Source organism: Oncorhynchus nerka, linkage group LG10 (genome assembly GCF_034236695.1).
Source record: "Oncorhynchus nerka isolate Pitt River linkage group LG10, Oner_Uvic_2.0, whole genome shotgun sequence".
NCBI classification, from domain to species: domain Eukaryota; kingdom Metazoa; phylum Chordata; class Actinopteri; order Salmoniformes; family Salmonidae; genus Oncorhynchus; species Oncorhynchus nerka.
Genome location: NC_088405.1, coordinates 29,585,353 through 29,601,992, shown reverse-complemented (window position 1 = coordinate 29,601,992; position 16,640 = coordinate 29,585,353). Strand labels below are relative to the sequence as shown.

The 16,640-nt window shown below is 51.4% G+C and overlaps 1 protein-coding gene across 5 annotated transcripts in view; it reads right to left on the bottom strand.

The window, feature by feature from the left end:
- Positions 1–16,640, bottom strand: part of smap1 (small ArfGAP 1) — a 94,416-nt gene that overhangs the window by 33,290 nt on the left and 44,486 nt on the right. For 2 of the 5 annotated variants that reach the window (XM_065023196.1, XM_065023201.1), the window contains 2 exons: positions 12,851–12,919; positions 11,233–11,301 (listed from right to left, as the gene is read on the bottom strand). In XM_065023196.1, the coding sequence (XP_064879268.1) occupies positions 11,233–11,301; positions 12,851–12,919 (138 nt within the window). The remainder of the gene's footprint in view (positions 1–11,232; positions 11,302–12,850; positions 12,920–16,640) is intronic. The other 3 variants (XM_065023197.1, XM_065023200.1, XM_065023199.1) reach the window with 3 other exon arrangements.

The window sequence follows — 16,640 nt, the reverse complement described above, 5'->3', positions numbered from 1 at the left end:
AATTGGATTTATGGCTTTTTACATCCAATCCCAGCTCGACCGCAGAGGGGGGTCACGGAAACGTTAATACAACACCGATTTGGAGACTCTTTGGTGTGTGTGTGTGTGTGTGTGTGTGTGTGTTTGTCTTTATTGCGATGCTTTGTGTGTGTGTGTGTGTGTGTGTGTGTCTGCGTCTGTGTATGTATGTATGTATTGCAATGCTGTGTGTGTTGAGAGAGATGCCATCTCCCTCTCGCTAATACTAACTTCAGCGCTGGCACAAAGGGCAGATACGTGGTCCTTCGCTCCCTGTCTGTCTGCGAGCGATAAAGTTTTAATTAGTCGTTTTTACACAAAAGGCTTTAGAAATGCTAATCTATTGGCTTCGACGGGAACAGAGCAAACGCAGTTTGAGTCAGTCAACAGTCAAAAGACCAAACGAGGTCAACGCTGAGCTGACTGTGGTTGGACCACTCACACATACAAATAAAAAACGAAGCTGAATTTCCAGTGTGTAACTATTTTTCCAGGGTGGGATCAGGTTGTGAGCCTTCAAGATATGGTCCAGACACAGTGGGGGACTGGGGGTTGGGAAACTGTCTCAGCTCTTCCTCCTACTCCAGCAGTGTCAATCCAATATTGATTAGCCTCCCAGTGGCTATGCTATCGACCCCCCGCCTCTGGCAGTTGTTAGTCACAGGATGCTACTCGTTTGGGCTGCCTGTGTGTGTACGCATGCAATGGGTTTGGCTGTTAGTCAGAGGATATGGCTCCTTAGAGCGCCCTTCACACCATTTGCTGAACTCACTCCCATCGACCGGAGATGGCACATGGTGTGACGTCCGTCTCTCTCTCTCTGTGTGTGTTGAATCTCATCTCCCTCCCAGAGCCAATCCCCGTCCAGATGTGCTGTGCCCCTCTCTCTGATAAAGTACCACTGTTACAGTAGCTGTCACAGACAGACAGACAGACACAAACAAACAAAGACCACGCCGCAACTTCCGATGCAGGGAACATCACTTGTTCTCCTTTGATATTTTATTCATGGCCTGAAAAGAAAACATAAGCTTCCGCTCTGATGGGAGGGAGACGCCTTGCTGTTTGGTGAGGGGGAGAGAAACAGAGAGTAAGAGAGGGGGAGGGGGAGAGAAACAGAGAGTAAGAGAGGGGAGGGGGAGAGAAACAGAGAGTAAGAGAGGGGGAGGGGGAGAGAAACAGAGAGTAAGAGAGGGGGAGGGGGAAGAGAGGGAAAGAAACAGCAACTGATAAAGAACAGAACAGCTTGTGAGTGATAGATTGAGTGGAAAGGAGAGACAGAGGGACTACATGCTACCACCCACTACCCCAGAGGCTGTCTATGCCCAAGGCAACACACCTGTGTGTGGAAATCACAACACTGCAGTATATGCTCCTACCTCAACATGCTACTGCAGTGCAGTGTGTACAGTTGGTCTCTCCCTCCCTCCCGCTCTCTCCCTCCCAATAAAATCCACCTCCTCAACACCCCTCCTTCCTCCCTCACATTCACACATATGTATCACACACACACACACACTGCAGGTGTCACACTGGCTTTGCACTCAGCCAGAGTTCAGCCAATGAGAGAAGACACAGAGAGAGGCCAGCAGATGCTGCTAGGACAGAATCATTGCTAGAGCTTAATTACAGCCCACAGGCGGTGGACATACAGAGAGGGGGAGGGGGACACAGAGAGAAAGGAGGGAGGAAAAGAGTACAGACGGCACGAGAAAAGGAAGGGGAGAAAGATGAGAGGGGGTGGGATGGAGAGCTAGAAAAGAAAGAGTGAGACGTGTGTGTGCGGGGGTTGAGTGTGTGCGCGTGCGCGGCGGGAACGCCACAGCTCACCCAGGCTTCAACAGCGACGGGAGAGTCTTAATGATCATCCTCCTCGGTAAGCTGCCAGATGCAAAGAAGTTCCCAAACAGCATCCAGATGTTATCCATTACCCAGCCTATACAGCTGGGTTTATACGGTCTTATCTAGTTGATCAACGCATCAAAACATTATCTCGTACCTATCTGCGAGTGCTACCTAATGGAAAAGCATCTAAACCCGAGACCGTGCAACTCATGAGAACAGCATAGCCATGGATGTCACTGCACCCATATCTCACCATCTCATAACAGCCATTAGAAACTGGGTGATTCGAGTCCGGAATGCTGAATGGCTGACAACCGTGGTATATCAGACCGTATACCACGGGCATGACAAAACAGTTCTACTGCGCTAATTACGTTGGTAACCAGTTTATAATAGCAATAAGGCACCTCGGGGGTTTGTGGTATATGGCCAATATACCGCAGCTAAGGGCTGTGTCCAGGCATTCCGTGCCGCGTCATGTCCAAGAACAGCCCTTAGCTGCGGTATATTGGCCATATACCACAAACCCCCGAGGTGCCTTATTGCTATTATAAACTGGATACACACTGGTGCCTTATTGCTTAATTATACCACATCTCCCCTCTCTCTGGATCATCTAAAAGACCGAGATACAGAATCTCCCAGTAGATGCCGAGTTAGGCTAGTCGGGGTGGCTCGGGACGGCTGAGTGGACTAGGCCTCTATATATCAGGGTTTTAAGTAGGCTATTTGTACAGCTGCAGGATACATGGGATATGGTGCAATGCATAGGATCTACCCGTACATCATCTGTCTGAAAACACTTGATATGCCTAGCTGCTACATCAACAAATATGTAGGCTATATTGAAATGGGAGATGATGGCACTTGCATTGTGAAGTGTCTATGTTACTATTGTGATGTACCTTTAGGGTTAGCATTGGAAAAGAGGTAGCCGTAAACATGTAAACGGTTATTGGTGTGTGATTGATTTGTCGACAGATTCACATTTCATTCACATGAAAAGTTGGAAGTTTACATACACCTTAGCCAAATACATTTAAACTCAGTTTCACAATTCCTGACATTTAATCCAAGTAAATATTCCCAGTATTCGGTCAGTTAGGATCACCACTTTATTTTAAGAATGTGAAATGTCAGAATAATAGTAGAGAGAATGATTTCAGCTTTTATTTCTTTCATCACATTCCCAGTGGGTCAGAGGTTTACATACACTCATTTAGTATTTGGTAGCATTGCCTTTAAATTGTTTAACTTGGGTCAAACGTTTAGGGTAGACTTCCACAAGCTTCCCACAATGGGTGAATTGGGTGAATTTTGGCCCATTCCTGACAGAGCTGGTGTAACAGAGTCAGGTTTGCAGGCCTCCTTGCTCGCACACACTTTCTCAGTTCTGCCCACACATTTTCTATAGGATTGAGGTCAGGGCTTTGTGATGGCCACTCCAATACCTTGACTTTGATGTCCTTAAGCCATTTTGCAAGTATGCTTGGGGTCATTGTCCATTTGGAAGACCCATTTGTGACCAAGCTTTAACTTCCTGACTGATGTCTTGAGATGTCGCTTCAATATATCCACATAATTGTCCTACCTCATGATGCCATCTATTTTGTGTAGAGCACCAGTCCCCCCTGCAGCAAAGCACCCCCACAACATGATGCTGCCACCTCCGTGCTTCACGGTTGGGATGGTGTTCTTCGGCTTGCAAGCATTAGATTTTCCCATGATGTCAAGCAAAGAGGCACTGAGTTTGAAGGTAGGCCTTGAAATACATCCACAGGTACACCTCCAATTGACTCAAATTTGGTCAGTTAGCCTATCAGAAGCTTCTAAAGCCATGACATCGTTTTCTGGCATTTTCCAATCTGTTTAAAGGCACAGTCAACTTAGTGTATGTAAACTTCTGATCCACTGGAATTGTGATACAGTGAATTATAAGTGAAATAATCTGTCTGTAAACAATTGTTGGAAAAATGACTTATAGGGAGGTAGATGTCAAAGTAGATGTCCTAACCGACTTGACAAAACTATAGTTTGTTAACAAGAAACTTGTGGAGTGGTTGAAAAACAAGTTTTAATGACTCCAACCTAACTTCCGACTTCAACTGTATATACACAGCGCTTCGTGTGGTGGTGTGAAATGCCATGCAGTGTGTAGCGATATGACTGCATATGAAATCATATTTAAAGCAGCATGAGGTTGTTTCTAAGTCCCATCTCTAAGACAGAGGATGTACACACCTCCATCCTCCATTACCTTGAGCTCCTGCTGCTTTGAGAGGTACAATTATTCTAAAAGCCCCTCCTCTCTCTATCCTTCCATCCCCTCCCTCCCTATCCTTCCATAACCTCCCTCCCTATCCTTCCATAACCTCCCTCCCTATCCTTCCATCCCCTCCCTCCCTATCCTTCCATAACCTCCCTCCCTCCCTATCCTTCCCCCTCCCTCCCTCCCTCCCTCCCTCCCTATCCATCCATCCACTCCCTCCCTATCCTTCCATCCCCTCCCTCCTATCCTTCCATAACCTCCCTCCCTATCCTTCCATAACCTCTCTCCCTATCCTTCCATCCCCTCCTCCCTATCCTTCCATCCCCTCCCTCCCTATCCTTCCATCCCCTCCCTCCCTATCCTTCCATCCCCTCCTCTCTCTATCCTTCCATCCCTCCCTCCCTCCCTATCTTCCATAACCTCCCTCCCTCCCTATCCTTCCATTCCCCTCCTCCCTATCCTTCCTTCCACCCCTCCCCTATCCTTCCATCCACTCCCTCCCTATCCTTCCATCCCCTCCCTCCCTATCCTTCCATCCCCTCCCTCCCTATCCTTCCATCCCCTCCCTCCCTATCCTTCCATCCATCCATCCATCCATCCATTCACTCCCTCTCTATCCTTCCATCCCCTCCCTCCCTATCCTTCCATCCATCCATCCACTCCCTCCCTATCCTTCCATCCATCCATCCACTCCCTCCCTATCCTTCCATCCATCCATCCACTCCCTCCCTATCCTTCCATCCATCCATCCACTCCCTATCCTTCCATAACCTCCCTCCCTATCCTTCCATAACCTCCCTCCCTATCCTTCCATAACCTCCCTCCCTATCCTTCTATCCACTCCCGCCCTATCCTTCCTTCCATCCCCTCCCTCCCTATCCTTCCATCCCCTCCCTCCCTCCCTATCCTTCCATCCCCTCCCTCCCTCCCTATCCTTCCATCCCCTCCCTCCCTATCCTTCCATCCCCTCCCTCCCTATCCTTCCATCCCCTCCTCCCTATCCTTCCATCCATCCATCCATCCATTCACTCCCACCCTATCCTTCCATCCCCTCACTCCCTCCCTATCCTTCCATCCCCCCTCCCTCCCTATCCTTCCATCCCCTCCCTCCCTATCCTTCCATCCCCTCCCTCCCTATCCTTCCACCCCTCCCTCCCTATCCTTCCATCCCCTCCCTCCCTATCCTTCCATCCACTCCCTCCCTATCCTTCCATCCCCTCCCTCCCTCCCTATCCTTCCCCTCCTCTCTCTATCCTTCCATCCCCTCCCTCCCTATCCTTCCATCCACTCCTCCCTATCCTTCCATCCACTCCCTCCCTATCCTTCCATCCCCTCCCTCCCTATCCTTCCATCCCCTCCCTCCCTATCCTTCCATCCCCTCCCTCCCTATCCTTCCATCCATCCATCCATCCATTCCTTCCATCCATCCTTCCATCCCCTCACTCCCTCCCTATCCTTCCATCCCCTCCCTCCCTATCCTTCCATCCCCTCCCTCCCTATCCTTCCATCCCCTCCCTCCCTATCCTTCCATCCATCCATCCATCCATTCACTCCACCCATCCTCCATCCCCTCACTCCTTCCATCCTTCCATCCCCTCCCTCCCTATCCTTCCATCCCCTCCCTCCTATCCTTCCATCCCCTCCCTCCCTATCCTTCCACCCCCTCCCTCCCTATCCTTCCATCCCCTCCCTCCCTATCCTTCCATCCACTCCCTCCCTATCCTTCCATCCCCTCCCTCCCTCCCTATCCTTCCCCTCCTCTCTCTATCCTTCCATCCCCTCCCTCCCTATCCTTCCATCCCCTCCCCCCTATCCTTCCATCCACTCCCTCCCTATCCTTCCATCCCTCCCTCCCTATCCTTCCATCCCCTCCTCCCTATCCTTCCATCCCCTCCCTCCCTATCCTTCCATCCATCCATCCATCCATTCTCCCACCCTATCCTTCCATCCCCTCCTCCCTCCCTATCCTTCCATCCCCTCCCTCCCTATCCTTCCACCCCTCCCTCCCTATCCTTCCATCCCTCCCTCCCTATCCTTCCATCCCCTCCCTCCCTATCCTTCCATCCCCTCCCTCCCTATCCTTCCATCCCCTCCCTCCCTATCCTTCCATCCATCCATCCATCCATTCACTCCCACCCTATCCTTCCATCCCCTCACTCCCTCCCTATCCTTCCATCCCCTCCCTCCCTATCCTTCCACCCCCTCCCTCCCTATCCTTCCATCCCTCCCTCCCTATCCTTCCATCCATCCATCCTCCTCCCTATCCTTCCATCCATCCATCCACTCCCTCCCTATCCTTCAATCCATCCATCCATCCATTCCCTCCCCCCTATCCTTCCATCCCCTCCTCCCTCCCTATCCTTCCATCCCCTCCCTCCCTATCCTTCCATCCCCTCCCTCCCTATCCTTTCCACCCCCTCCTCCCTATCCTTCCATCCCTCCCTCCCTATCCTTCCATCCACTCCCTCCCTATCCTTCCATCCACTCCCTCCCTATCCTTCCATCCCCTCCCTCCCTCCCTATCCTTCCATCCCTCCCTCCCTATCCTTCCATCCACCCCTCCCTATCCTTCCATCCACTCCCTCCCTATCCTTCCATCCCCTCCCTCCCTATCTATTCCATTCCCTCCTCCCTCCCTATCCTTCCATCCCCTCCCTATCCTTCCATCCCCTCCCTCCCTATCCTTCCACCCTCCTCCCTCCCTATCCTTCCTTCCCTCCCTATCCTTCCATCCCCTCCCTCCCTATCCTTCCATCCCCCCTCCCTCCCTATCCTTCCATCCCCTCCCTCCCTATCCTTCCATCCATCCATCCATCCATTCCTCCCCTCCCTATCCTTCCATCCCCTCCCTCCCTATCCTCCCTCCCTATCCTTCCATCCATCTCCCTCCCTCCCTCCCTATCCTTCCATCCCCTCCCTATCCTTCCATCCCCTCCCTCCCTCCCTCCCTATCCTTCCACTCCCCCCTCCCTCCCTATCCTTCCATCCCCCTCCCTCCCTATCCTTCCATCCCCTCCCTCCCTATCCTTCCATCCACTCCCTCCTCCCTATCCTTCCATCCCCTCCCTCCCTCCCTATCCTTCCATCCCCTCCCCCCTCCCTCCCTATCCTTCCATCCCCTCCCTCCCTATCCTTCCATCCACTCCCTCCCTATCCTTCCATCCCCTCCCTCCCTATCCTTCCATCCCCTCCCTCCCTCCCTATCCTTCCATCCCCTCCCACCCTCCCTATCCTTCCTTCCCCTCCCTCCTTCTATACCCTTGCTGGATTGTTGTATAACCCGATTCAGTGTGTGGGAGTGCGGAAGATTAGTGTGTGCAACCATTTAGAGAGGGTGAGTGTGTGTGGTATTTTTATTTCTCAGTTGAGGGGAGGAGAGAGACAGAGCGAGGGAGGGAGAGACAGAGAGAGCGAGGGAGGGAGAGACAGAGCGAGGGAGCGAGAGACCGAGCAAGGGAGCGAGAGACCGAGCGAGGGAGCAAGAGACCGAGGGAGGGAGAAACCAGCGAGGGAGGGAGAGTTAGCGAGGGAGGGAGAGAGAGCGAGGGAGGGAGTGAGAGCAAGGGAGGGAGAGAGAGCGAGGGAGGGAGAGACAGAGCGAGGGAGGGAGAGCGAGGGAGGGAGAGAGAGCTAGGGAGCGAGAGGCAGAGCGAGGGAGCGAGAGAGAGCGTGAGGGAGCGAGACAGCGCGAGAGAGAGCGAGGGAGCGAGAGACCGAGCGAGAGAGAGCGAGGGAGCGAGAGACCGAGCGAGCGAGAGACAGAGGGAGAGCGAGGGAGGGAGAGACAGAGCGAGGGAGCGAGAGACAGAGCGAAGGGAGCGAGAGAGAGCGAGAGAGAGCGCGAGGGAGCGAGAGAGAGCGCAGCGAGAGAGAGCGCGAGGGAGCGAGAGAGAGCGCGAGGGAGCGAGAGAGAGCGCGAGGGAGAGAGAGCACGAGAAAGAGCGAGGGAGCGAGAGAGACAGGAGTGCGCGCGCGCGTGCGACCGGAGCGAGAGAGACAGGAGAGAGAGAGAGACAGGAGCTCGCCCGACAGGAGAGAGAGACAGGAGCTCGCGCGACAGGAGAGAGAGAGAGACAGGAGTGCGCGAGAGAGACAGGAGTGCGCGAGAGAGACAGGAGCGCGCGAGAGAGACAGGAGCGCGAGAGAGACAGAGAGAGAGAGAGACAGGAGCGCGCGAGAGACAGGAGAGAGAGAGAGACAGGAGCGCGACAGAGAGAAAGGAGAGAGAGACAGGAGTGCGCGAGAGAGACAGGAGCGCGCGAGAGAGACAGGAGCGCGCGAGAGAGACAGGAGCGCGCGAGAGAGACAGGAGCGCGCGAGAGAGACAGGAGCGCGCGAGAGAGAAAGGAGCGCGCGAGAGAGAAAGGAGCGCGCGAGAGAGACAGGAGCGAGAGAGAAAGAGAGCGAGAGAGACAGGAGCGCGCGAGAGAAAGGAGCGCGCGAGAGAGACAGGAGCGCGCGAGAGAGACAGGAGCGCGCGAGAGAGAAAGGAGCGCGCGAGAGAGACAGGAGCGCGCGAGAGAGACAGGAGCGCGCGAGAGAGACAGGAGCGCGCGAGAGAGACAGGAGCGCGCGAGAGAGACAGGAGCGCGCGAGAGAGACAGGAGCGCGAGAGAGACAGGAGCGCGAGAGAGGCAGGAGCGCGAGAGAGCAGGAGCGCGAGAGAGCAGGACGAGAGAGGCAGGAGCGCGAGAGAGAGACAGGAGCGCGAGAGAGACAGGAGCGCGCGAGAGAGGCAGGAGCGCGAGAGAGGCAGGAGCGCGAGAGAGGCAGGAGCGCGAGAGAGGCAGGAGCGCGAGAGAGAGGCAGGAGCGCGCGAGAGAGGAGGAGCGCGAGAGAGACAGGAGCGCGCGAGAGAGACAGGAGAGAGACAGGAGGCGCGAGAGAGACAGGAGCGCGCGAGAGAGACAGGAGCGCGCGAGAGAGAAAGGAGCGCGAGAGAGACAGGAGCGCGAGAGAAAGGAGCGCGAGAGAGAAAGGAGCGCGCGAGAGAGACAGGAGCGCGCGAGAGAGAAAGGAGCGCGCGAGAGAGAAAGGAGCGCGCGAGAGAGACAGGAGCGCGCGAGAGAGACAGGAGCGCGCGAGAGAGACAGGAGCGCGCGAAGAATGTGTTCTTAACTGACTTGCCTGGTTAAATAAAGGTAAAATTTAAAAAAAAAAAAAATTAAAAACAGGAGCGCGCGAGAGAGACAGGAGCGCGCGAGAGAGACAGGAGCGAGAGAGACAGGAGCGCGCGAGAGAGGCAGGAGCGCGCGAGAGAGGCAGGAGCGCGCGAGAGAGGCAGGAGCGCGCGAGAGAGGCAGGAGCGCGCGAGAGAGGCAGGAGCGCGCGAGAGAGACAGGAGCGCGAGAGAGACAGGAGCGCGAGAGACAGGAGCGCGAGAGACAGGAGCGCGAGAGACAGGAGTGCGCGAGAGACAGGAGTGCGCGAGAGACAGGAGTGCGCGAGAGACGAGACAGGAGCACAGGAGCGAGAGAGACAGGAGCGAGAGAGGCAGGAGCGCACGCGCGCGACAGACAGGAGTGCGTGCACGAGAGAGAGACAGGAGCACGGAGAGAGAAAGAGTGAGAGATGGAGATTAACAATCTTTCAGCGTATTAACACACACACCCTTGAGCGCATATATAAAGTATACAAAAAGAAACACACAAGAACAAGCGCACGCATGCACACACACAAACATTTGTCTACAACGGCCTCAAACACACAACTATCTCCTTGATACTGGGTCCCATTGACAGCTGGAGCCCAGCTGATAAGCAGAAGTGAGGAACAGAGAGAAGCAAGTGAACTGCAAGTACACAACACGCTTCCCCATACACGCATCACATAGACTGACACTCCCAGTGGTCATCGCACAGTCTGACACACACACACACACACACACACACACACACACACACACACACACACACACACACACCTCAATCAATCTGCACTCAGACTGCAGGTCAGCACAGAGGGCACATTCCTCTGCTTTCTGATTCCCAGCATGCTTTTCCTTGAGTCTGGGGCTCTGACGGGATCGTGTGGGGTCAGAAAACGACACACTCGCCGGGTCACTCACTGTGGCATCATTAAAAGTGTTCAAATAGAACTGTGGCTAACTGGTGTGTGTTCAGTAAAACTACTGGATCACTCAGTGAGTACTTTTGGTAGGATTTGGATCCCTGTGTCTGCAGTAAGAGGACTGAATGTTCCATGAGAGTAGTTTATGTTCAGTTAAGACTATGAGTAGCGGTTCAGGCTTTGTTCAGTGTGTGTTGAGTAGTGGATGTTCAGCAACAGAACTAAGGAATGTTCCGTGTGTGTTCAGTATAGCCTTGGTACACAAGGGTCTTCGTGGCTGCGTTATTCCCTGTGGGCAGCCAGCCCCATCATCACTGTATAAACCCAGACACACTACCCTATTCCACAGGCCAAGGAATTATTCACATAACTAACCATTACCCAGAATACTCACACACACTGGCCACTAGAGCTGCATTTTTCACCAAGTCCTAAAGCCACTCAGAAATCAGTAAGCTCCACAAGGACGTGCACACATGAACACACATACATTACCTACAATGACCCCAAACTACTGTGACAGAACATGCATAATGAGCACCTGGTCACACGCACTGTTAATGTCATATCACCACAACCCCCTCTAGCATGGCTTTCCTCCGAGGGTCTCTATACATCTATCCCACTTTCTCCCTCCCACTTCATCTTACCTTCTCAGAGGAGCTTGGTCTGTTCACTTTCTCCCTCTCCCTCCCACTTCATCTTACCTTCTCAGAGGAGCTTGGTCTGTTCACCTTCTCCCTCTCCCTCCCACTTTATCTTACCTTCTCAGAGGAGCTTGGTCTGTTCACCTTCTCCCTCTCCCTCCCACTTTATCTTACCTTCTCAGAGGAGCTTGGTCTGTTCACCTTCTCCCTCCCACTTCATCTTACCTTCTCAGAGGAGCTTGGTCTGTTCACCTTCTCCCTCCCGCTTCATCTTACCTTCTCAGAGGAGCTTGGTCTGTTCACCTTCTCCCTCTCCCTCCCACTTCATCTTACCTTCTCAGAGGAGCTTGGTCTGTTCACCTTCTCCCTCCCGATTCATCTTACCTTCTCAGAGGAGCTTGGTCTGTTCACTTTCTCCAGGTCCTTTTCTCTCTTCTTCTTCTCTCGTTCCTTCTATCAACAAAGAGACAGTGGAGGTTAGGTCAGCAACATACAAGACGACACCTGGAAGGGGACCATGCAGCGGGCACATGCAGTCTAACAAAATATACACAAAACAAATTAAACAGGGTTTGAAAAAACGCCCTAAAAATAGGTTTGACCCCCTATCCATTATGACACAGTTCCAGACGCACAGCAAGACTGATTCAGCTGCGCTCACACAGACGCACATAGAAAGTCATGACACCTTCTCTTTCCGCCGACCTCTTGTGGAACAATTTAGTGTCATTATGAGCAATCAAAATCTCATATGGAGTTATTGTCACATCTCTTGGTAATACAAGCTTGCTGGTTGTCTGTGGGGTGTCAGTGTGCTTAGTGAGGGGAAGTGGGCTGGTGCCTTGGTGCTCTACCAGCCTCCATCATTCAGCCATTCAACCTCTTTACCACAGGATTGATTCGGGATAGAGATATCTCCCGTCATCCCTAACACACACACACACACACACACACACACACACACACACAATTTGTGTACTTGAGGGGAAAGTAATGTATGTGATTAAGGGGCTATTGGAAAACCATTAGAAGAAAGAGCACCACAGCACACACAAAGGACCAGCACACACAAAGGACCAGCACACACAAAGGACCAGCACGCACAAAGGACCAGCACGCACAAAGGACCAGCACGCACAAAGGACCAGCACGCACAAAGGACCAGCACGCACAAAGGACCAGCACGCACAAAGGACCAGCACGCACAAACGCACAAAGGACCCAGCAAACGCACAAAGGACCAGCACGCACAAAGGACCAGCACGCACAAAGGACCAGCACGCACAAAGGACCAGCACGCACAAAGGACCAGCACGCACAAAGGACCAGCACGCACAAAGGACCAGCACGCACAAACGCACAAAGGACCAGCACGCACAAAGGACCAGCACGCACAAAGGACCAGCACGCACAAAGGACCAGCACGCACAAAGGACCAGCACGCACAAAGGACCAGCACACACAAACGCACAAAGGACCAGCACGCACAAAGGACCAGCACGCACAAAGGACCAGCACGCACAAAGGACCAGCACGCACAAAGGACCAGCACGCACAAAGGACCAGCACGCACAAAGGACCAGCACGCACAAAGGACCAGCACGCACAAAGGACCAGCACGCACAAAGGACCAGCACGCACAAAGGACCAGCACGCACAAACGCACAAAGGACCAGCACGCACAAAGTACCAGCACGCACAAAGGACCAGCACACACAAAGGACCAGCACACACAAAGGACCAGCACGCACAAAGGACCAGCACGCACAAAGGACCAGCACACACAAAGGACCAGCACACACAAAGGACCAGCACACACAAAGGACCAGCACACACAAAGGACCAGCACGCACAAAGGACCAGCACGCACAAAGGACCAGCACGCACAAAGGACCAGCACGCACAAAGGACCAGCACGCACAAAGGACCAGCACGCACAAAGGACCAGCACACAGAAACAGCTTTTAACAACACCGGGTGGCACGACGGCAAAACATCAGACCTCCTGTCTGTTCTTCTCAGCAGCCTGTGAGGCGGGAGAGGTAGAGAAGGCAGCGGCATCAGAAGACTTCTGCCCGGGAGAAAGATCGAGGGAAGGAGAGAGAAAAAAGGGATGGGGTAGAGAGAGTGGTTAGAGGCACGACAGGGAGAGAAAGAAACAAAGAAGAAAGGAGGTTGGCAGAGGACATGAGAAGGGAAAACAGAGGGAGTGGGGAGGGAGAGATGAAAAGAGGTGTTTTTACTACCCAGCCTAGTAGAGTCGGAGGAAGAGACAGTCAGCACATTCACCAGAAGGTCACACACACTCCCATAAGATATAGAAGCAGATGAAAACTCATATGGTGAATGATTTGAGCAATCACACACACGCCTTAGGCTAGAACAATCATGTGTGTGTGTGTTTGAAACAACAAAGGCCTTTTCTGCGTGGGCCAAGTCAAGTGGCTGTACTTGATCACATGAGTGACAGCCCTACTCAACCCTGACCTCCCTAAGAGACAAAAGAGCCATAGAGAGAGACAGAGAGGGAGAGGGAGCACCTCAAACCCTCTACTATTTACTGCCCACTAGGCTTCTCCTAGCTTCTCTTGTCCAAACTCAGTAGGTCAGGGACTAACTGAAGGTGCACTGATAGCACATCAACACAGTGGAGCAAAACTAAGTTATCCAATCTCCCTCGCCAGACCATCCCTGCATACAGTGCTGTTTAGGCTGATAGCAAAATGCCACTAGCATTCGTTGGCAATCAGCGTCTGGAGGTAGGCAGAGTTTGAGTTCAGAGAAAGCAAGAGAGAGCGTGCATCATTTTCCAAATCTGTGTCCCCCCCCCCTCCTTCTCTTTCCTCCTCTTCCGTTCTCTAAACTACCTGAGGGGAGAACACACACGGAGCAAGTCTATCTAAAATGAGTTTAGCAATTTCCTTCTCAGTTATTCATCAAACCAGCCTCTCTCACACCTCTGGATAAAAAGTAAAGTAAAAAAAAAAAACATTCAGGGGATTTTCTTGAGTGAGTTTTCTGTTCCATTGTTTTTTTCTTCTCTTACTTTGATACGGAGAACAGAGACCGAGAAGCAGAAACAGCAATAACAGGCACATTTAGGATTTTGAGAGAGAGAGAGAGGAGTAGATGATAGACAGAAAGAGAGAGAAGAGAGAGAACAGAGAGAGAGAGAGAGAGGAGTAGATGATAGACAGAAAGAGAGAGAAGAGTAGATGATAGACAGAAAGAGAGAGAAGAGAGAGAACAGAGAGAGAGAGAGAGAGAGCAGTAGATGATAGACAGAAAGAGAGAGAAGAGAGAGAACAGAGAGAGAGAGAGGAGTAGATGATAGACAGAAAGAGAGAGAGGAGTAGATGATAGACAGAAAGAGAGAGAAGAGTAGATGATAGACAGAAAGAGAGAGAAGAGTAGATGATAGACAGAAAGAGAGAGAAGAGAGAGAACAGAGAGAGAGAGAGAGAGAGCAGTAGATGATAGACAGAAAGAGAGAGAAGAGAGAGAACAGAGAGAGAGAGAGGAGTAGATGATAGACAGAAAGAGAGAGAAGAGAGAGAACAGAGAGAAAGAGAGGAGTAGATGATAGACAGAAAGAGAGAGAAGAGTAGATGATAGACAGAAAGAGAGAGAAGAGAGAGAACAGAGAGAGAGAGAGAGAGAGAGAGGAGTAGATGATAGACAGAAAGAGAGAGGAGAGAGAGAACAGAGAGAGAGAGAGAGAGAGAGAGTAGATGATAGACAGAAGAGAGAGAGGAGAGATGATAGACAGAAAGAGAGAGAGACAGAGAGAGAGAGAGAGTAGATGATAGACAGAGAGAGAGAGAGGAGTAGATGATAGACAGAAAGAAGAGAGAAGAGAGAGAGAACAGAGAGAGAGAGAGAGGAGTAGATGATAGACAGAAAGAGAGAGAGAGAGAGAACAGAGAGAGAGAGAGAGAGATGATAGACAGAAAGAGAGAGTAGATGATAGACAGAAAGAGAGAGAGAGAGAGAACAGAGAGAGAGAGAGGAGTAGATGATAGACAGAAAGAGAGAGAGAGTAGATGATAGACAGAAAGAGTAGATGAAGACAGAGAGAACAGAGAGAGAGAGAGAGGAGTAGATGATAGACAGAAAGAGAGAGGAGAGAGACAGAGAGAGAGAGAGGAGTAGATGATAGACAGAAAGAGAGAGAAGAGAGAGAAAGAGAGAGAGAGAACAGAGGAGTAGATGATAGACAGAGAGAGAGAGAGAGAGAGTAGATGAACAGAAAGAGAGAGAAGAGAGTAGATGATAGAGAGAGAGGAGTAGATGATAGACAGGAAGAGAGAAAGAGAGAGAGAGAGGACAGAGATAGACAGAAGAGAGAGAACAAAGAGAACAGAGAGAGAGAAGAGAGAGAACAGTAGATGATAGACAGAAAGAGAGAGAAGAGAGAGAGAAGAGAGAGAGAGAGGAGTAGATGATAGACAGGAAGAGAGAGAAGAGAGTGAGAGAGAGGAGTAGATGATAGACAGAAAGAGAGAGAACAAAGAGAACAGAGAGAAGAGAAGAGAGAGAACAGAAAGAGAGAGAACAGAGAAGAGAGAGAGAAGAGAGAACAGAGAAGAGAGAGAGAGAGGAGTAGATGATAGACAGGAAGAGAGAGAAGAGATGATAGAGAAAGAGAGAACAGAGTAGATGATAGACAGAAAGAGAGAGAACAAAGAGAACAGTAGAGAAGAGAAGAGAGAGAACAGAAAGAGAGAGAACAGAGAGGAGAGAGAAGAGAGAGAGAACAGAGAAGAGAGAGAGAAGAGAGAGAGAACAGAGAGAGAAGAGAGAGAGAGAGAGGAGTAGATGATAGACAGAAAGAGAGAACAGAAAGAGAGAGAACAGAGAAGAGAGAACAGAGAAGAGAGAGAGAGAGGAGTAGATGATAGAACAGAAGAGAGAGAGAACAGAGAGAGAGAGAGAGAGAGAACAGAAAGAGAGACAGAAAGAGAGAGACAGAGAGAGAGAACAGAAGAGAGAGAGAAGAGAGAGAGAGAGAGAGAGAGAGAGAAGAGAGAGAAGAGAGAGAGAAGAGAGAGAACAGAGGAGAGAGAGAGAGAGAGAGGAGTAGATGATAGACAGAAAGAGAGAACAGAAAGAGAGAGAACAGAGAGAAGAGAGAGAGAGAAGAGAGAGAACAGAGAGAGAACAGAGAAGAGAGAGAGAGAGGAGTAGATGATAGACAGAAAGAGAGAACAGAAAGAGAGAGAACAGAGAGAAGAGAGAGAGAACAGAGAAGAGAGAGAGGAGTAGATGATAGACAGAAAGAGAGAACAGAAAGAGAGAGAACAGAGCTGGTGAAGGAGATTAAAAGGTGTTGGCATCAGAAGAAGGGCAGGGGTGTCGTGTTAGGGCTCGTACACACCAATAGCGTTTTCCGGCCGAGAGTGCCGGGTTCATCTCTACAGACACCCTGCTTGATGTGATTTTACATTTTACCCAGCTACTTCAGCATCTCTCGAATTGTCTCAATGACATTTTCACTATATAATCGCTAGGGCCCTCAAACTCAATTCTGGACCTCTAAGCCAGTTCCACTGGATTTTATTTATTATTGTTTCCCTCTAATCAGGGACTGATTCAGACCTGAGACACCAGGTGGGTGCAACTACTGATCAGGTAGAACAGAAGAGCAGCAGGCTCCGGGAGTTGAATACCCCTGGCCGAGGGGATAGGGGCCAAGAGTTGATTTTGGGATTCGGCGCATCTCTTTCTCTATCTTGTACCAGGCTTTCACTCTCAACCCCCTTGTCACCATCTCTCTCTGGGTATTTGGAAAC